Genomic DNA, 18866 nt, shown 5'->3' with positions numbered 1-18866 from the left:
AATTGAACTCAAACTCAAACAACCTTTCAATACGCTTAAAAACTAAGCGTTTTCTAATTATTTTGATTTTATCGGACATGACACGAATATTCTATTCCACTGAGCCCACCGTTCGAGTGACGTATCGTTGATAAATCTTGTACCTATGTCTTGCTCAACTGTCATGTTTTATGGAAATCACACAAAGCAGTCGCTATTACACATTTTTTAAATATTTTTTTTAAGTTATAAACGTAAACACATAAGGAAGATTATTATGATTATAGTATGAAATAAGTTCGGCAACGCTCCTGTGATTCCTCTGGTGTTACAAGAGAGTTGGAGCCGCGGTGATCACTTACCATCAGGTGACTTATATCCGGTTGTCTTCTTCGATAAAAAATACCATATCTTTGGTATGGAGCGATTGAAACCAAGCTACTTTATGAAATATAATTATATTTACTACGTGAGTAACACTGAAAATGTTTACAACTGGCCAGTTAGAAATATTGCTAATGAAAACTTTTTTGAATTTCAATTTTTCTCTTAACTCTTTGGTAAACTAATGTAGTATTCATTTGGCATTTGTTTTTGTAAATTGGCGGCAAATCTAAAACTAACGTGAAATGAACCTAACGCGAGAAAATTTTCGGATAATGATTTATTATGACTTTCAATGTGGGCTTACTCATCAACAAAGCTATGATAGGCTGCGATTAGCATTTCTTAATGAAGCCCCATCTTGTGCCACTATTTGCAATTGGTTTAACGAGTTTAAGCGTGGACGTAGCAATTTCAATGATGATCCGTGTGAGGGACGTCCTTTAACAGCGACAACTGAAGATAACATCAGTGCTGTGCGGCGCATGATAGAGTATGAGTCAAGTTCAAAAAAATATTACACGAACATTTATTCGTCAGGAAGCTTTGTACCAGATGGATTCCCCATATTTTAACCGACGACCTTCACCTTCGCATGGACTGGTGTCGCCAATTCTTAGATAAGTTCAACGGCGGTGACTCAAATGTTGTATTTGACATCGTCACAGGTGATGAAAGCTGGATATATTGCTACGAACCCGAAACCAAAAGACAATCAATTCAGTGGGTGTTTCCTTTCGAGAATCGGCCAACTAAGGTAAAGAAAGGAAGAAGTCAAGGAAAAAAGATGATTGCCTCATTCTTTGGTCGGAAAGGTCATTTCGCGACAGTTGGGCAACCTATTGCGACGATCTTGAAAAGATCGTCGCAATAGGTTGGATGAGGGCAGCACAGGACCGATCGTCATGGCGATCTTTGGGAGAGGCCTTTGTCCAACAATGGACGTCTTCCGGCTTAAATGATCAAATCAATTCAAAATCAGTTTATTCAAGTAGGTCACGAAAATGACACTTATGAATGTCAAAAAAAATAAAATATTTTTCTTATTGAATCTACCGCTACTTCGTAAAGGGTTGAGCTAATGAGAAGAAGTAGCAAGAAACTCATTGCCACTCTTTTATATCAAGATTTACAGATCATTTCAATTACAATATAATTTGTTAAATGTAAAATGATGCAACAAACACACTCAAACGTCAAATAGTGATGATGATGATAATGATGACAAATTGATCTTAAAGAGAGTTTCTTGAGATTTGTCATACAAATGGGTGGTGAATTATATCTATCTATCTATCGAAAAACTCTTAGAAAACAATTTTCAACAAAACTACTTGAATTTAAATTTAAAGTATTATTAAAATTATTTTTAGGCATCGACAACCCTATTAAGCCGCTTATGTAAAGCGCTATGGCGCAATTGAACTTGTAAAACGTTTTCGCCCCAGAACGTCGATCTAAACACTATTTATATACTCTGAGATAAAATATTATGTATTTATAAGTCCTCATATTCTGCTGTCATCTAAAATAATTATACGAAGATAGGGTTTCGAATTGCAATAATTTTTTGTTTGAAAGTGACGGACAAGACGAGCAGGACGTTCAGCTGATGGAAATTGATACGCCCTGCCAATTACAATGTAGCGCCGCTCAAGATTATTGAAAGACCCAAAAATTCTGAGCGGCACTATAACTGCGCTTGTCACCTTGAGACATATGATGTCAAGTCTCATTTGCCCAGTAATTTCACTAGCCCCAGCGCCCTTTGAACCGAAACACAGCACTGCATACACATTGCTACTTCACGGCAGAAATAGGCGCCGTTGTGGCACCCATAATCTAGCCGGCATCAGGTGCAAAGGAGCCTCCCACTGGTAAAACTGGATTGTCTCCTAAATGGGCAGCCAAATATTACAGATTTCCATGAAATTATGATTCGGTTAAAAAATATTTGTGTTGTGGTAAGTATAGCATTGCTTTTTTTATTTATATATATAACACACGGTACGTGTTGTGAATATATATATACATATATTGCAAGTGTGCAGTGTATGAATGCACAACCCAATTAAAAACAGTGGCTCTACGTGAGATTTTCTTTATAATTTACTAAACAGTTATTATTTACAATTTTTTATTATTACTTACAATTTTTTCACCTCAGTAAGTTGAAACGTTTGAACATTTTTTTGAATCACTTTACTTAGATTGTAATCTTCTTCTCAATAAATTTCAACTTCTTCGAAGTGATTGTATTAAAATGGATAACTTTGACATACACTAGTGATATTTTTGACCTGCAAGTATAAATAAATAACTATTGATTTTGAGTTTGAGTTTCAATCACATTCTAAATAAAGTATATCATCTTGGCGATGGAGTGATTAAGATGGAGCGTGCAGTATTTAAATATAATATATACAGTTAAATTTAAAAAAAGAGCCCGCTGAGATTCTTACTCGTTCTTCTCGGGTGTAACATTGGGTGTAACGCGTATCTTTTGTATGGGTAGAGTTTGACGCTCAGTAAGTCATATGTTAATCCTATTTGAATTAAAATATTTGACCACCCGAATGTTTTAAACAATTCTTTTGAATTTCGTAACCCTTCTCGTATAAAGTATAATAAGTAAAATTTGTGACTCAGTAAACATTATATTTAATAATTTTTAAAATATTTAACTTTTCTGCTTTTTAATCTCCTTTATTCGATTAAAGTCAAAGTTAAATAAACTTTATTCAATTAGAACAATTTAAATTTTTTTAAAGTGATAAGCCTCACTTCTTTCAGTTTTCTTATTTCATCTTGTAATCAATACATTTTTACCGAAACTATTTGTTATTTTTAAAGTGATATCCCTCACTATTATTATAAATGACTTATTAAATTAATTTGAAACCAAAATTTATGAACGATGCGGGACTCGAACATTTTTATGTAATTTATTATATTTTCTTTTGGGTATTATATTGTATACGGATAGGTGTTATTGAGATTTGTAACAAAGATCCATATATTTTAATAATATGTAAGCAAACCGTAACCTTATATTTACATCAGAGGAGTTTCACAGAAATTTGGTAACAGTTGAAAAAAACTAGTTAAACTAAAAGTGCTAAAACGTAGTTTATTGTGTATTAAATTATTCAGTTAGAAACTTAGAAATGTTATTTATATACGGTTTTAATATAGTCAATTAATCCAATAGTTTATTTCTCTGTTTGCAAATTTGTTATTTATATCAGTTCAATTCATTGTCAAATGAATATCATCCAGTGTTAAAACTGTCGCCACCTTTGTTCTTGCCAATTATTACGTTACAAACGCCTACTTGAAGTGATACTATAGGGAGCGCTCCAGAAATCTTTGGGGTCACGTTACATCGCTAAAATATCAAGAATCGAGCTCTTTTTAGGTCGGGAGGGAGGAATCGTCGAAAAGTTAATTGTCGCCCTCAATAATAAGGTTCAAATTCGAGTGGCGCTACGAATCAGCTCCAGAGTTATGCTCAGCTAGTTCCCGGGCCCAGGATCGATGCTGCCTTGTATCTGGTTTTTTCGGACACTATACCAACCGGGAGGGGTGAACGAACGGGGTTACGTAAGGCACTGATCGATAGAGCAGGACATGCGCGCACCCCGGCGGCCGACACAACCCTCGCATAATAGCTCGCGCGGGCCGTCTGCACAGACGTGGCATTTTGTTTTTACCGCGTTTAGTTTCCCTTTCGTTCTTTCCGTTTATGATTTAAAGCCATGTCGAAGGGCGATAGTGAACAACAAAATGGCTCCGGTGAAGAGTCCAAGACCAACCTCATCATCAACTACCTTCCCCAGAGCATGACGCAGGAGGAAATAAGGAGTCTCTTCTCGAGCATCGGTGAAGTCGAATCATGCAAGCTCATACGGAACAAGGGCGCGGCTTTCCCGGACGCGCTCAACCACGCTCTTCATGGAGGAGGGCAGAGCTTAGGCTACGCCTTTGTCAACTACCACCGCCCTGAAGATGCCGAAAAAGCCATCGCCACCCTCAACGGCCTGCGGCTCCAGAATAAGACAATCAAGGTATCGTACGCTAGGCCGAGCAGTGAGGCGATCAAAGGTGCCAATTTATACGTCTCTGGTTTACCAAAGACAATGACGCAACAGGAATTGGAAAGACTCTTTAGTCCTTTCGGACGTATTATCACTTCTAGAATACTTTGTGAGAATTCGGGTGGGAGGCCGTTCACAGGTGGAGAACAGGGCCTCTCTAAAGGAGTTGGTTTTATTAGATTTGACCAGAGAGTTGAAGCTGAACGGGCTATCCAGGAGTTGAATGGAACGGTGCCTAAAGGAGCGTCGGAGCCAATAACTGTGAAGTTTGCAAATAACCCAAGCAACAACGGTAAAGCACTTCCGCCGCTGGCTGCATATATTCCGGCTACGCTGCGTTTTCCTGCTCCGTTGGGCCGGTTCAGTTCAGGCAAGTCCTTACTAGCTATTAACAAGGGTCTTCAACGTTATAGTCCTCTGGCTGGGGAGCTTCTAGGCGGCGTGCTGCCTGGCGCTGTCGGGTCTGAGTGGTGCATTTTTGTTTACAATCTAGCTCCAGAAACAGAGGAGAATGTGCTCTGGCAATTATTTGGACCTTTCGGTGCCGTCCAGAGTGTGAAAGTGATTCGCGACCTGCAGACAAATAAATGCAAAGGCTACGGTTTCATTACGATGACGAACTACGACGAAGCCGTCGTCGCTATCCAATCTCTGAATGGATATACGCTCGGCAACAGAGTGTTGCAAGTCAGTTTCAAGACGAACAAGATCAAGACCATCTAAGCAGTTCCGGATACGGCCTAGCTGGACGCTAGGACGGCACTGCAGGCACGCACCCATACATGAATATACCAGGCGCCTCTCCACAGCCAGACACCAGGAACGGTTCACAACGTGTCTTCCTGACTAAGACGACCCTCGATAGGTCATTTTGTACGTAATTGTAATTGTATCGATTAAGCTCATCGTATCTCTTTGTTTGGCGTACGCCATTTTCCTCCAGGAATTGGGTTAAGTGTTAAGGAAATCAAGATGGCGGAAGTGTATTGCGCATGTCCGGATGAGGTGTAATGGCGGACGCTGAACGGATACAAGAGAATGCAATAATAAGTTAAGATGAACGAGGCATTTGATGCTGGTCAACAACCATACATATTTAATAGTCAATAACAACAAATCAACTTAGCTTATGAAAGGTTGTGGTTATCGAGAAATACATGTGTAGTTTTCGATTGTATAATTAGCAATAATAGCTTAACGCTATGCTCCATTAAATACGTCATATCTTGTACAGGGCTCGGCACTTGCCGGCCGTGTTTGCCAAATATTGACAAATGTTTGACGCAATTGTCAATAACATTTTACATAATAATTATACTAGATTCGGACCCCCGAATAGCCTCGAAAGAGGCGATAATCAGTCTAAAATAGTGTTATTGTTAAATATTCGAAAATATATTATATGTATATTTTAATCATATATTAATTAAGGATGAGAACTATTCAAAAACTGTGATAGGTTTTGATAAAATTTTAAAAATAATTGAAAGATCTCGGGATGGTACTATGGCGGAGTAATCGAGTCCTCAGAAGTCTTTTAGTGGGACATTGACACCACGTATTGCAATCACGTAACAGAAACAATGTAACTGATAATGCGTTGAGGCCCATTGCACCGACCGTGGCGGAGTAGGTTAAGTACTATGTAGTTTTTGAAAAGTTTTGCAATGAAATCGGATTAAGCTGTGACAAGTGAGCGATCGGAGTATGATGAGGAAAATCGATTCAGCTGTTGAGGGCGCGGGGTGTGAGGCGGGGCGAGGCGGGAGGTTTGCCCGGGCAGAGCTGCCCCACGGCGTGAGCGAGACGGGAGATTGCCAGAGCAGTCACTCCTGTGACAAATCCGTTCTACGTTCATGGAACAATGGTGCATGCAATTGCTAGTAGAGATATCGTGTAAAATAAAGTCGATAGCTTAACATATTATGATCGGTACCTGCTATAATATAAATGTATGGATGCGAACCTGCGTCTATTCGAAGTAGGCTTTAATGTCTTAGTTTAAATGAAAATTTGTAAATAGATAATTGTCTAAAGAAATAATATAATAGAATCGCAATCGCGCCGACGTCGACGCCGACGCGTACAAGTACAGATTAATAAATTAAATTTCAACCCGAAAAAGACCTAAAACACATCGAACTTGAATAGATACTTTATCGTGCCGTCCTAACGACCCTACGATTTTTGTATAAAATATATACTTAATATAAAAATATGTAAAAACAGTTTTGTAAACATTTCAGATATTAACTAATAGGTACTCATTACATACCAAAGATGAAGATGAAAATTTACAAGTATTTATATATTTATTATAAATTTAAAACGTGCAATAACTGATAGCCAGTAATTTAATAAAATATATTAAACAAATGACGAGGAGCTACGGATTAGCTAACGTGGGCAAAGAGAGAGTTTGTTTACTGTTTATTGTAAACTTTGTTAAACCGAACAAAACTAAACATAATTCCTCTTTTCGAGTAAATTATTCGTTTAGTTGCGTAAGATAATGCATACCATTCCATTTTAGTCTTAATATGTTTTCTTAGGTGTATTTCTATTATTTAGCCAAAATTGTGAGTTACCTACATTCGCGAAACGAATCGTTTTTGATTGACATCGCGACATTTTAAGATTTGATCGGAGTAGGATAGTCATTTAATGACAGATGTCATCTGTCAATCAAAGGCGTCGCGTTTCGTTGATCTTTGTAGTAATATAATATATTGAATGTTTGATTTCATACCATACACTTGCCAGAGTGATGGTTGATAATATAATGTGTAAAGCACAAGTTTTGAGATAATTATTAATAATATTATTCTATTTTAGTGCCGTGTTTAGGTTAATGTAGCTGTTGTGTTTTGTCTTGTTTAGACTTAACAATATTCAACTATTCTAGTCATTTCAATTGTACTGGCGGTGTTGAATAAAATATTAGCAGAATAGTTGGGGCAAGGTTGGTCGATATGATGTTGATAAATTAAACCTTACGATAATTTTTCATACTTTTTCTTAGATTAACTCATTAATTTAGTGTTCGTGCAATTAATTGTATTCTGTGTATTATTATTATTATCACAATTAGGTGTGCATTTAACTTATTTGTATGTTTAATTCTTGCGATTCAGTAATTTAATAATTATTTATTTATTAGGGAAAATATTTGTGGAGTTACATAGGTATTGGGAACACCGTTGTCTTATGTGGAATTTATTTAACATTGGATTATGAAATTCGAACTTAATTTTCATTCGTTGGTATTATTTGGGGATATTATCGTATTATGTAAATGTTGTCTTAAATCGAAACAAAAACACCAAACTAATATAATTAACTCATCGACTTTTTAGATAATAAATATTGAGGAATGTAAAAATGCAAAGTATTTTGGAAGTCGTTAATATAATCGAATAGGTCATGTCACTTAGACATTATTAGTAGAATGTTTTGTACATTCCCTTTTTTCGAACATTAATAATAATGATATTATTAAATTAATTATAGTGCTCAATAGCATAGAGGGCAGAAGCCTGAGTTTAGAGTAAACGCAAAATAAGCAATAATAATTGTAAATGTGAATTTTTAAAGCAGATCCACATTTTTAGGTACCTACTTACGCTACATTATAATATTTTTGTATGTATTTTAAAAATATACTGTAATTCATATCTTCATAGATATAAGCGGTCTACTTGCAAAACGTTCTACTAATGATAGCATTGTAAAAGGTTTTTATCTATCTTAATATACGCAGAAATGATTGAATTTTCAGTAAAAAAAACGATAGATATAAAAACTTTAATTACGTTCTTTTGTTTATGGTACCTACACTTATTATCAGAGTATCATAGACAAAATTTCGTTTTTATGTATAGAACACCGGGAAGTGACAAGGGATAAACGTACCTTAACAATAGCATTACGGCTACTTTTTGAATGGTGTTTTGATGCATTTTATAGGAAATTTGAAAAAATAATTAAAAATATAAACTTTATTATTGGCAATCCGGAAACAATACTGATACGCATAGGCTAATTAACGTTGTGGCTGTGAAATTAGCAAAAATAATAAATACACGTGGCGAATGTTAAAAGTATGGTAAGATAACGTGGATTGTAAGATATATTTTTTAAAATATGGTAAAAGTGCGATGTGAGAGTCTAAGTCTTTCGCGTTGCTGGCGCGTCTTTTGACGTTAGTGACATTGACATCTGTCAGCCTTTAAGGTTCAGAGTCACGTTCCATTTTACTCAGATATTATCATTTCTATCTTTTCGTCCTGCGCATCGCATCATGTTATCACGCATGTGAATCGTGACCCATAATTCTAAACGTTTAAATAAATTCCGACGGCAATGCGTGTGCTTGAAGCAAATTGATGTTGCGAAGAAGCGTTCACTTTCTCAATAATTAACGTGATGTGTACGTGATACAGAATGGCCTTATACTCGGACATAGCACAAACGTAAACAAGTGACCGAGTGGCACGCCATTCTTAATAGGTAAGACACGAAATGAATAAATGAAATCTTCCATAGGAAATAAATAATTAAGTGAAAATATACGGGGATGTGTTGCAATTGATCGTTTATTATCAGCGTGCTAGTCAACCGCTCAACAAAGCGCTGTATACTTGGATCGTCAATTGTGATACTTTTGCCGTTTTGTATTCGAGACATCGACTAAATGTGTTACCTACTATTACAGTTCATTGCTAGTGAGAAATGCACTACACCTTGTTTCAAATGCGGGCTATCGAAGTGAAATTAGTAATATGAATTTGCTCATCTTCCTCGTGTATTGGATTTTCTGTACTTAGCTCTTAATATTTTTATAATGGATAGCCAAAACTCTCCTTTTAACATCAAATTTGCGATTATATTATATTTGGGATTGGTCACATTGTACAGCATCTGTGAAGGAAGCTGAGACAATTTATAATCTTTTTCTGAAACATTTACAGCTTTGAATGTCGATAACTTTGACAGCTTTAAAAAGCAATTTTTACTACAAATTAATATCAGATTTATGCACAAATGACAGTGTCCAATCCCAATATATTGTTGCTAACTCATATAGACAGTGAAAGAAGGAATAGTAGAGTTTAAATCGGCTCAACAAGAGATTGCAGTAAATACGTAAACAATCGTCGAAGCATCGGATAAAACCGGAAAGTTTCGAATTTAACAAAATAATTATAATTAATATCATGTAATATCAATTTCACTGTCTATTTATATAGGTTATTTTCGGTGTTGTTTCCTCTTCTGCGGCATGGTTATTTCCCATTTTGTTTTCGAGTCAAACGTGGTTGATACTTGATGGGAACAAACCATGTCAGCAGCGTAGTATGTGATACCTTATAGTACATACATAACTAGTTAGGTGTATATCGTATTCATGTCAGGAACAGGATAAAAGGTTGACTCTTGAACTAAAACTTCCAACTCGATAAGACTAGTTTAATAGTTAGAAAATGCTACGTAAGATATATAGATCTGAGAGTATTCTATAAGTATTTTACCAACACCAAATTTTATTACGACAAGCAATGATATTTATAAAATGTCAGCCAATTTCCTGTTTAGCTTGCTGACTACTTTGATACGAATACGTGTTTTGTAAAACTTTCAGAACTTTAAAAAATCTTCCCGTATTTAAATCGCGTTCCGTTCTATTTATTATTGATAAGATAGGTGTCTGTGTTGGTATTAACAGATTTAGTTGATAATGATAATATGAAATGGAACACAATTGCGACAACATTAAACCCTGTCATTCGATTATAAAAAGTCGTCGTTATCCCTAACGAATCAAATGCGCTTATACATACAGCCAAAGCTGACCCTATAAAAATAGCGGAAAATTATTGTGCAATTGTGTTCCAAGAAGTTAGATGTTTCTATATTCTCATTGTGTCTGTTTAACGTTACCTCTTATTCATTAACGCTTTTGTGGAGATAATTGATTTGCACAAGAAACTGTAGTGAATTTTATCGATCGAGGCTAAACCTGATTGTCTAATGGTTTACTTGGAATTACTGATGCTTTCTGAGCTCAGTCAACCAATAAATTTTATCTCATTATAATGGCTTTACAAAAATCTGGCATCTATTAAAAAGTTTATTTTTAATAAATAAAAAATATGATATGACTAATTGAGGAAGTGTTAGGTACTAGACGCCATTTTGAAATTGAGCTATTGATTATTCTTACACAATCTTTTTCAGTCAATTAAAGCACAAAGGTTTGTTGTTCAGCCAGAAATTTGTTGTCTAACGGAAGCTAGTAATTTTAAAATAGGACATTGACATGCTGTTGGTAATGATGTAGTTAAATATCAATGTAAGTGTTAGATAATGAGATGAAATTTTTTGGTATTTTTATTTCCAATTCGAGTCAGTTTTGGTGTCGTGTTAGACTTAAAGTTATTCCCAATAATTTGTGTCTATGGTTTTCCGAAGTGACATTTGCGAATGCGTTTTGGAAAATCGCGTGGTAATTTATTTCAGTAGTATTAATACTCATTCCTATATTAAGGCATTACCAATCGTCAGTAGTGGTTACATGGCTGTTTTATATAATTAATATTTTGTCTTATGTGTCTATAATTATTAATTTATTGGAATTAATTATAATTGAAAAAGATAAAAAATAATGAAAAAATATTATGTCACATTCTCTTCACTTTATACAATAGTTTTTACAATATGATATTTAATATCCTCAATGGTTGTAACTATACATTTCTTGTTCTAAATATATAAAAAAACCGAATGTTGGCAATTTTATTTTTCACATAATCCATAATGAGTTTCTTAGGTATAAAAGTGATTTAAAAGAAATTACTTTTAGGCAACTCAGTGCGCCTGCTTTAAAAAAACAATTTCTAGAATCTTTTATGGAAGAGGAGGACAAACAAGCATCCATAAGGGTCACTTGATGGGAAAAGAACACCGCGGCGCTCTCTACTATCATCCGATGAATAACAATAGCGTTGCCGACGTTATGAAGCATCGAATAAACTTGCATATGAATTCTAAAACTAAAAACATTTATGGGTAATTGGCAGACGAGGATTGAACCCAGGACACCGTGGTGAGCCAAAGATTGTTCTACCTATTGCGTCACCGACACTTCTTAAAGAAGTCCGACAACGCCGTGATTACATACTTCGTGTAATAATTGCAGTAGCTAGAGATTTCAGTTCCTCAAAATACCACTTTTAATTCTTAAGTGCAGCAAATGAAATCGTCTAACATGTAGAAGGAGTGAGGGAGAGAATGGTAATTTAAAAGCACATAATAAAACTGTTACATCTGTATTTTAAAGTTACACTTAGAATTACAGTATACACTTATTATTAAAAATTAAAATACATAGGCAAAGTGCCCCTTAAAATTCACAATAAGTAATGCCTCTAAATTATTAAAACTTTCGTGAGTCAGTTAACTTACTTATTAATGCGGCTTTACTCACATTTTTTTCGGTGTACGGTTATCGGTACCCACACCGATAAAACGTGAGTAAAGCCGCATTGATAAATAAAGTAATGTCTACTCGGAGTTAGCGCTCTGGCTTATATAGGGCACGACCACCTACCGTGATGATGCTACCAACTGTTAGTTGGCACTGCTGTAGTGCCAACCAACTTACACGAATCAAGCTAACTAAAGATCTAAATATTATATGCTGTTATAGTTATTTCTAATCATAGTGATAATTATATTGTTTTTTTATGAAAATAAGGGACGAGACAAGCAGGACGTTCAGCTGATGGTAATTGATACGCCCTACCCAGTGCAATGCCGCTCAGAATTATTGAAAAACCCAAATATTCTGAGCGGCACTACAATTGCGCTCGTCACGTTGAGACATAAGATGTTAAGTCTCATTTGCCCAGTAATTTCACTAGCTACGGCGCCCTTCAGACCGAAACACAGTAATGTTTACACATTACTGCTTCACGGCAGAAATTCATTTTTAACTCATTATATTCGATTACACTACTATATTAGCTTACTTGTGCGGTGTTTCCGGGACGATACGACAAGGGTACCTTCAAAAAAAGCGCGTACACCTTCCTTAAAGGCCGGCAACGCTACTGTGATTGCTCTGGTGTTGTGACTAATTGCATAAAAAAATCACATTTATAAGTTTTTAAAATGAGTGATTTGAAGAAATTCACAAACCACGATTTTTTCCTAGTTTGTGATGAACATTTTCTTTTTATATAAAAGGGGGCAAACGGGCAAGAGGCTCGCGGGATGGGGACAGGTGAGGCAACCGCCCATGGACATCCGTGTCAAGAAATGCGTTGCCGGCCTTAATGGTGGGAGTATGCTTTTTTCTTGAAGGTCCCTAAGTCGTATATGGTCGGGAAAACCGCAGCCGGTAATTGATTCCACAAAGTCGCTGTGCGAGGCAAGAAATTTCTTACAAAATGCGCGGGTGTGGGATGCCAGACGTCTACGTGATGCGGATGGTACTTTGCACCTAATGTCCGGTGGTGGAATTCGGCCGCTGGAATCAACCCGAACAGCTCCTCTGAGCACTCCCCGTGATAAATGCGGTAGAAGATGCAGAGTGAACCCACATCTCTACGCAATGCCAAAGAATGAAGCCGATCGGAGATGACTTGATCGTCGATGATTCGAACCGCTCTTCGTTGTATGCGGTCAAATGAAAGAAATTGGTACTGGGAAGCCTGCCCAGAGGTGAAAGGGGAGACTTTTTAGTGGTGAACGCACAAACTTGTGTCTTCTTGGGGTTGAATTGGTATAAATTTTATCGGCCCCATTCCGAGACTTTGCTAAGCATAGTCTCGGAATACTTAATATATACATATGTATATACATATATACGTATAGTCAGACACAGACATAAATAAAAGAGATGCACTTTAAAGTATATGAGTATATTATTACAACTCTGACAATAATTACTTAATACCTGTACAATTACTAGTATGCCATGCGTGGAGGTAGGTTACGGAATGAACTTGTTTCCTTTCTTCCGAGTCTTTGAGAGCTGAAGAACTGGTTCCGCGACATGTGGATCGTGTCGTTCTATTTAAACGAATTATGAGTGAATCACAGGCACCAACAATGAGTGACCTGAAAGTAAGTGATACGCCCTGCCAACTAAAGTGCAATGCCGCTCAAGTTTCTTGAAAATTCAAACTTATGAGCGGCACCTCCATTCCGGTCGTTCCCTTGATGCAGGGTCCACGTATAATGAACGACTTAAGAAAGATAATGGACGAGGCCATATGTTTAGTGTCAGTGGCCATAAGGTAATCTCATTGATTAATCAGCCCATTAGTTATGGCTACAAACAAAGAAAGTGTGTGTGTACTTATGTATTCACGCAAGAAGTTATACTTCTTTGGCGTTACAAAGCAAAAATCCCTAAAAATTTTTATTCGTCGTGCTATTCTACGTTTGTAGAAAGAACACTATTGTAAAAATCTTGCAATGATGACTTTGACAATTAATTATTAAATAATGAATACGGCTGTACGAGCTTGAACCCTTTGCCTATCCTAATAATGGACAGAGAAACAAAAAAAAATACGAATGACGCAAACATAAGAAAATTTTAGGAACCAATACTTCACTTTGTTTCTTTTGTGTTACAGTGATGCGCACGCATCTTAAAATTTCACTCTCATAATTTTTTCATAACGCGCCTAAAAGTAAAACTTCAAAAATACAATAAATTTAAATAACAATTCTACATTAAGGTTAGGTCCGTTCTGAATTGTTGTCGATTTTTTATTAAACCTGTTGTTTTTCTAACTAACATTTGCTCCTAGTAGTAATTTATCAAACCCCACATGTGCGTAGGAAAACATATGAGATTAAAAATAAAAATTAGTCATGGCGAAATATAGACAGACATACCTGAGATTCTGAGGAGACATGTTCTGCAGCTGGGGGCCCCCGCTAATCCTCTAGGAACTCCTGGTGCTAAAGTGAGTGTTACTGTCCTCTCGGCGTTTGTAGAAAAGATTTATGAGCTGCATTACACAGAGAAATCGATGCGATGCCATTAGGTCGTTGACCGCTGATGAAGTATTATTTTAAATTATTATATATGCGTATTGCCTGAAACGGCGCAAGAGACAACTGGCCTTGGGTTAGCCACTCACATACCAATGCGTCTGTTGTCTATGGTATCTCTATGTTTTTTTTTACAAGAATCGTCTGCGCTAATGTCGTTAGTGAAACTCAACTTCTTTTATAATTGACTATTTGCAGTCAATTGAAAAAATGGCATACGGTTAATGACGTTTCAATTCTCAAGCTCATGCAGACGAGGTCGGAAGCAAAATCTAGGTTACATAAATACATGAATTATACCCACGAAATTTTTATAGGTTTTAAAGAAACTTCGGAGATGATTTCGAAGGTTGATTACAGGATCGCAGTCAAATGCAAATTTTATAAAGTGATCTTTTTGATGAGATAAATAAGGTTAAGATATTTCAAAAGCCTTAATTATGTACTGAACCATAAAGCAATCTGCGATCTGTGGGGTGTTTTAGTAAGGCCAACTAATAAAAAACTTAAAAAATCATCGAGACCGCGAGATTAATATAATGTGTAATACATACTTGGTGTTATAAGAATGTACAATCTAGCGTATTCCTTCACCACTGATTATATACTTTAATTGCCCTGTAATTAATAAAATAGGCAAACGAAAAATATAGATAGGTAAAATTATTAAGTAATATAACTATCTAAGTACAGTTAATGTTGAAGTGGCGTATTTTTTTATGAAAATAAGGGACGAGACGAGCATGACGGTCAGCTGATGGTGATTGATACGCCCTGCCCATTACAATGCAGTGTCGTTCAGAATTCTTGAAAAACCCAAAAATTCTGAGCGGCACTACAATTGCGCTCGTCACCTTGAGACATAAAATGTTAAGTCTCATTTGCCCAGTGATTTCACTAGCTACGGACTGAAACACAATAATTCTTACACTTTAGTGCTACCCATAATCTAGCCGGCATCCTGTGCAAACGAGCCTCCCACTGGTAACTTTCTGGCCACTTCTTCTAATTATAGCTCCACTTTTCTGAAATGGTGGAAAACGGTGAAAAATATAACATTGAAAAGTTTCGTCTTTGATCTACATAAATAACGGTGACGCACTGTAATGCGTCCAAACCAAACAGAAGAGTAGGCATAACGTAACTGGCAGTGTAAACGCCGAGGCAGGAATCAGGTGTAACGGTTCTTCGGAAAACCCTTCGATGTGGTAGAAGTACACAATAAGTAGAGACGTCTCTACGCAAAATCAAGTGATCTAGCCGTTCAGACGAGGAAAGTCAAAGGTACGTTTTTAAAAAGCGTTTCTCTAAAGGTGGAGACTGACTTGTACCGTTAGGTTGTAATATGACATTCGAGGTCGATTAGGCGACACAGATTGACTTGTAACGTATGTTTGCAATGTAACATTTGAGCTCTTGGCTCAAGTGTGCTCCATTTCTTCTCATAATGTCAGACATAGAGGTAGTGTGTGCTTCATTAATTTTACTAAGTTATTGTTATTTGAAAAAGGCGAAAAGAATAGAATGCTATTGATGGATATCCAATTTGAACCGAAAAAGAAACGAAAATGATGGTGCGAATTCAATGAATATTCTTAGAAATCGAGAGTTTACTGTTCAGTACAGAATTTTTTTACGTGCACTGACGGACTTGTACTGTAACAGTCAAAGGGATTCGCTCAAAAAAAACCGACAATTGAGTGGAGCACGCGGTGCACGACGCGAATGATAACAATCTAACGTTACATGTCAGTCTTTGGTTTCTGTTACAAAAACTCGATACATTACACCAAAACATTACAAGTCAAACTCCAACTTAAGAAGACAATCACTTCACAACACGATCAAAGACAGTCTCAAGTTATTTGGCTGAAATCTTCACTCGTTTTTCACAAAAATATAGCTTTGTGACTCCTTGATAACACACCCCCCACCAAACCATGACTAGCCCATGTTGATGACCATGTTGCACTTCTCCGACCACTTGTGAAACTTATTTGGTGCGATTAGCGTACTCTTTGACATTCTGCTTGTTGTAATGCTTCGCTGTATCTAACGGCCGGTCTCAATAATCTACCTACAGTTAAACTCGGTTAGCTACTAGAGTTTATCAGTAACTTCCAAACTATCTGTTACTGCCGTCTCAATAACAAAATTCTCGCAAGGCTAACTATAGTTATAGACAGTTAGGTCTTTGGCAAACGTTCTGTTCTTAATTTTTTAACAAGATTGCTCAGTTATTTGTTGACAAACAAATTTTTAAAATATAATTTTAAGTTATATTATGCTTCTTCTTAAAGATCTATTTAAAATTTATACATAAAAATGGTATAGTTTATAAATTAAATAATCTTAAGTGTACACGAATGACCTTTAACAGAGAGATGGCGGAAAACTGTGAGGCGCTCTACATATGCCCCTATCAAGACTTATTGAATAGAAGAATTACTGTTCAATTGTGAAACTTTTATTGCTTGTATTTTTATTATCTGTCGACTTGTATTGTCGACGATAAGCAAGCTCAAATCAAATATATTTTATTTCGTAAGTAAAACACATTGCACTTGAAATGTGTCTCTTTTTTATACTACAGCTTATTCGGAAGGCAGATTTCTTATAGAAGGACGAGCAAGAAACTCTTAAGGTTCCTCTTTTTAAAACAGAATATTACAAGTACTTATTTAACTAAGTATAAATACATTTATCAATCTAAGACAGACATGTAACAGTCCATCAGCTGAGTTATTATTCTGCTGAGTGTTATCATATGATTTATATTCGTTTAAAGGTAAGTTCTGTATGTCAACATTACTGTAAAAATGAGTCTGTGACTTCATGAAGTTGACTTACATGACTAGCAACTTAGATTAATGATTGGTCTCCGCTGCGCCCCAACTAGATACCGCAGGCATAGTCGCAAAATGCGGCAACTAATACTACGCCCAAGTGGGCGTCTTTGACGTTTACTATATATATATACTATATATATACTATTAGTCTTATTAGTCTTTGACGTTTACTATATATATACTATTAGCACTTTGCGACTATACTATAATATGGTTTTACACACTATCTACTTTTTCGTTGTATATCTCTGACACTCGCCCGAATGTGTTATACAGAAGACTCTGTCTATCTTGCTTAGATATAATTGTTATTTCTATACAAGGAACTCAACAGCTGCTCTTCAAAAATTAAAAATTTACTTAACTATAAAATCTAGTTACGTATAACATCGATCCGTCTGTGCAGACTCGAACAGACAACACAATATCTAATGGTATTGGGGCTGCCACTACGGTGTCCATAATAAGTTCTTTTATCGGATTTAAGAAAATTTTGTTGGTCTAAGCCCTTATTCGTACAAGAGCTTGGTTACTTAAATAAAAAAGAAAGATGACGTTACGAGATTTCTGCATAAAGTTATAAATAAGTAGAAGTAGAATTACTTTTATTGCAAATCATATAATACATACCCCAAGTGAAAACTAAACATGAGTTTGAAATTAAATATGCTTAGTTCAATATACTTCCAAAAATGACGCGATCAAACTAAACTTTTTTTTACAATGAAACTCGGTCAAGAAGGCAACAGGATCATTTACATACACAGCCTATTCGATTTTTAACAAATGTTAATGTGAAAATAATTAAATAAATTGGTGATTAAATGTAAAATCAAGACATTTAAAATAGTTTTTAGAATTCAATGCTCCGTGCGGTCTCATTCTTTGCCTCGTATAAAATCTGTCCGATTTTATTTTATGTATGAAAACTTCTTGGTAAAGTAACTTCTTCTTAACTGGAAATGTAATAATCGAGTTCGAAAAGAAGGTCACGACCTCGTTAAAGAAAGATGCCTATGCGAAATATCTAGTTTTCGAATCATAATAAAAAAGTCCTCTACGTAAGTAAGTAAGTAAATAGTACGCCATGTTTAACAACTGAATTGAAAAATATTATCCCATGATTTAAAAATGTCTTTTAAATTTATATCACATTGTCACCCTATCGGGCCGTTGTCAACGCAACGCACAGAGAGCTCGTAAAATTAATTATTGACGGATTTATGTGTATCACAATATAAAAATAACATAAAACAAGTATGTAAGGCGGCCGTCTGTCTGTAAGCTGGGCCACTCTACTAAATTAATATATGGATAGGTATATCTTTATGCTAAAAATGGTAAGTGCATACATGGCTTAGTCATATTCAAATCTACAACAGCGAGGGAACATTAGCTGCGTTTTTCTAAGAATTCTAAAAAAAACACCGCCTCGCTAACACGGGCGAGACAATCATCCGTGCACTAAGAACAGCTGCAGCTCCGG

The 18866-nt window shown here is 35.9% G+C and overlaps 1 protein-coding gene across 1 annotated transcript; it reads left to right on the top strand.

The window, feature by feature from the left end:
* Nucleotides 1–4044: 4044 nt before the first annotated feature.
* LOC126973180 (ELAV-like protein 4) lies at nucleotides 4045–10067 on the top strand. The gene has a single exon (XM_050820393.1). It carries the CDS (start codon nucleotides 4122–4124, stop codon nucleotides 5181–5183), a length of 1062 nt encoding a protein of 353 aa, XP_050676350.1. The 5' UTR covers nucleotides 4045–4121; the 3' UTR covers nucleotides 5184–10067.
* The last annotated feature ends 8799 nt before the right edge of the window (nucleotides 10068–18866 follow it).

Source organism: Leptidea sinapis, chromosome 28 (assembly GCF_905404315.1).
Source record: "Leptidea sinapis chromosome 28, ilLepSina1.1, whole genome shotgun sequence".
In the NCBI taxonomy this organism is placed as follows: Eukaryota; Metazoa; Arthropoda; class Insecta; order Lepidoptera; family Pieridae; genus Leptidea; species Leptidea sinapis.
The sequence above is the reverse complement of the archived record's forward strand: the minus strand, read 5'-3'. Positions and strand labels throughout refer to the sequence as shown.

Coding starts and splice junctions, on each gene's coding strand:
- LOC126973180 (XM_050820393.1), top strand. CDS start 4,122: ATGTCGAAGGGCGATAGTGAACAACAAAATGGCTCCGGTGAAGAGTCC.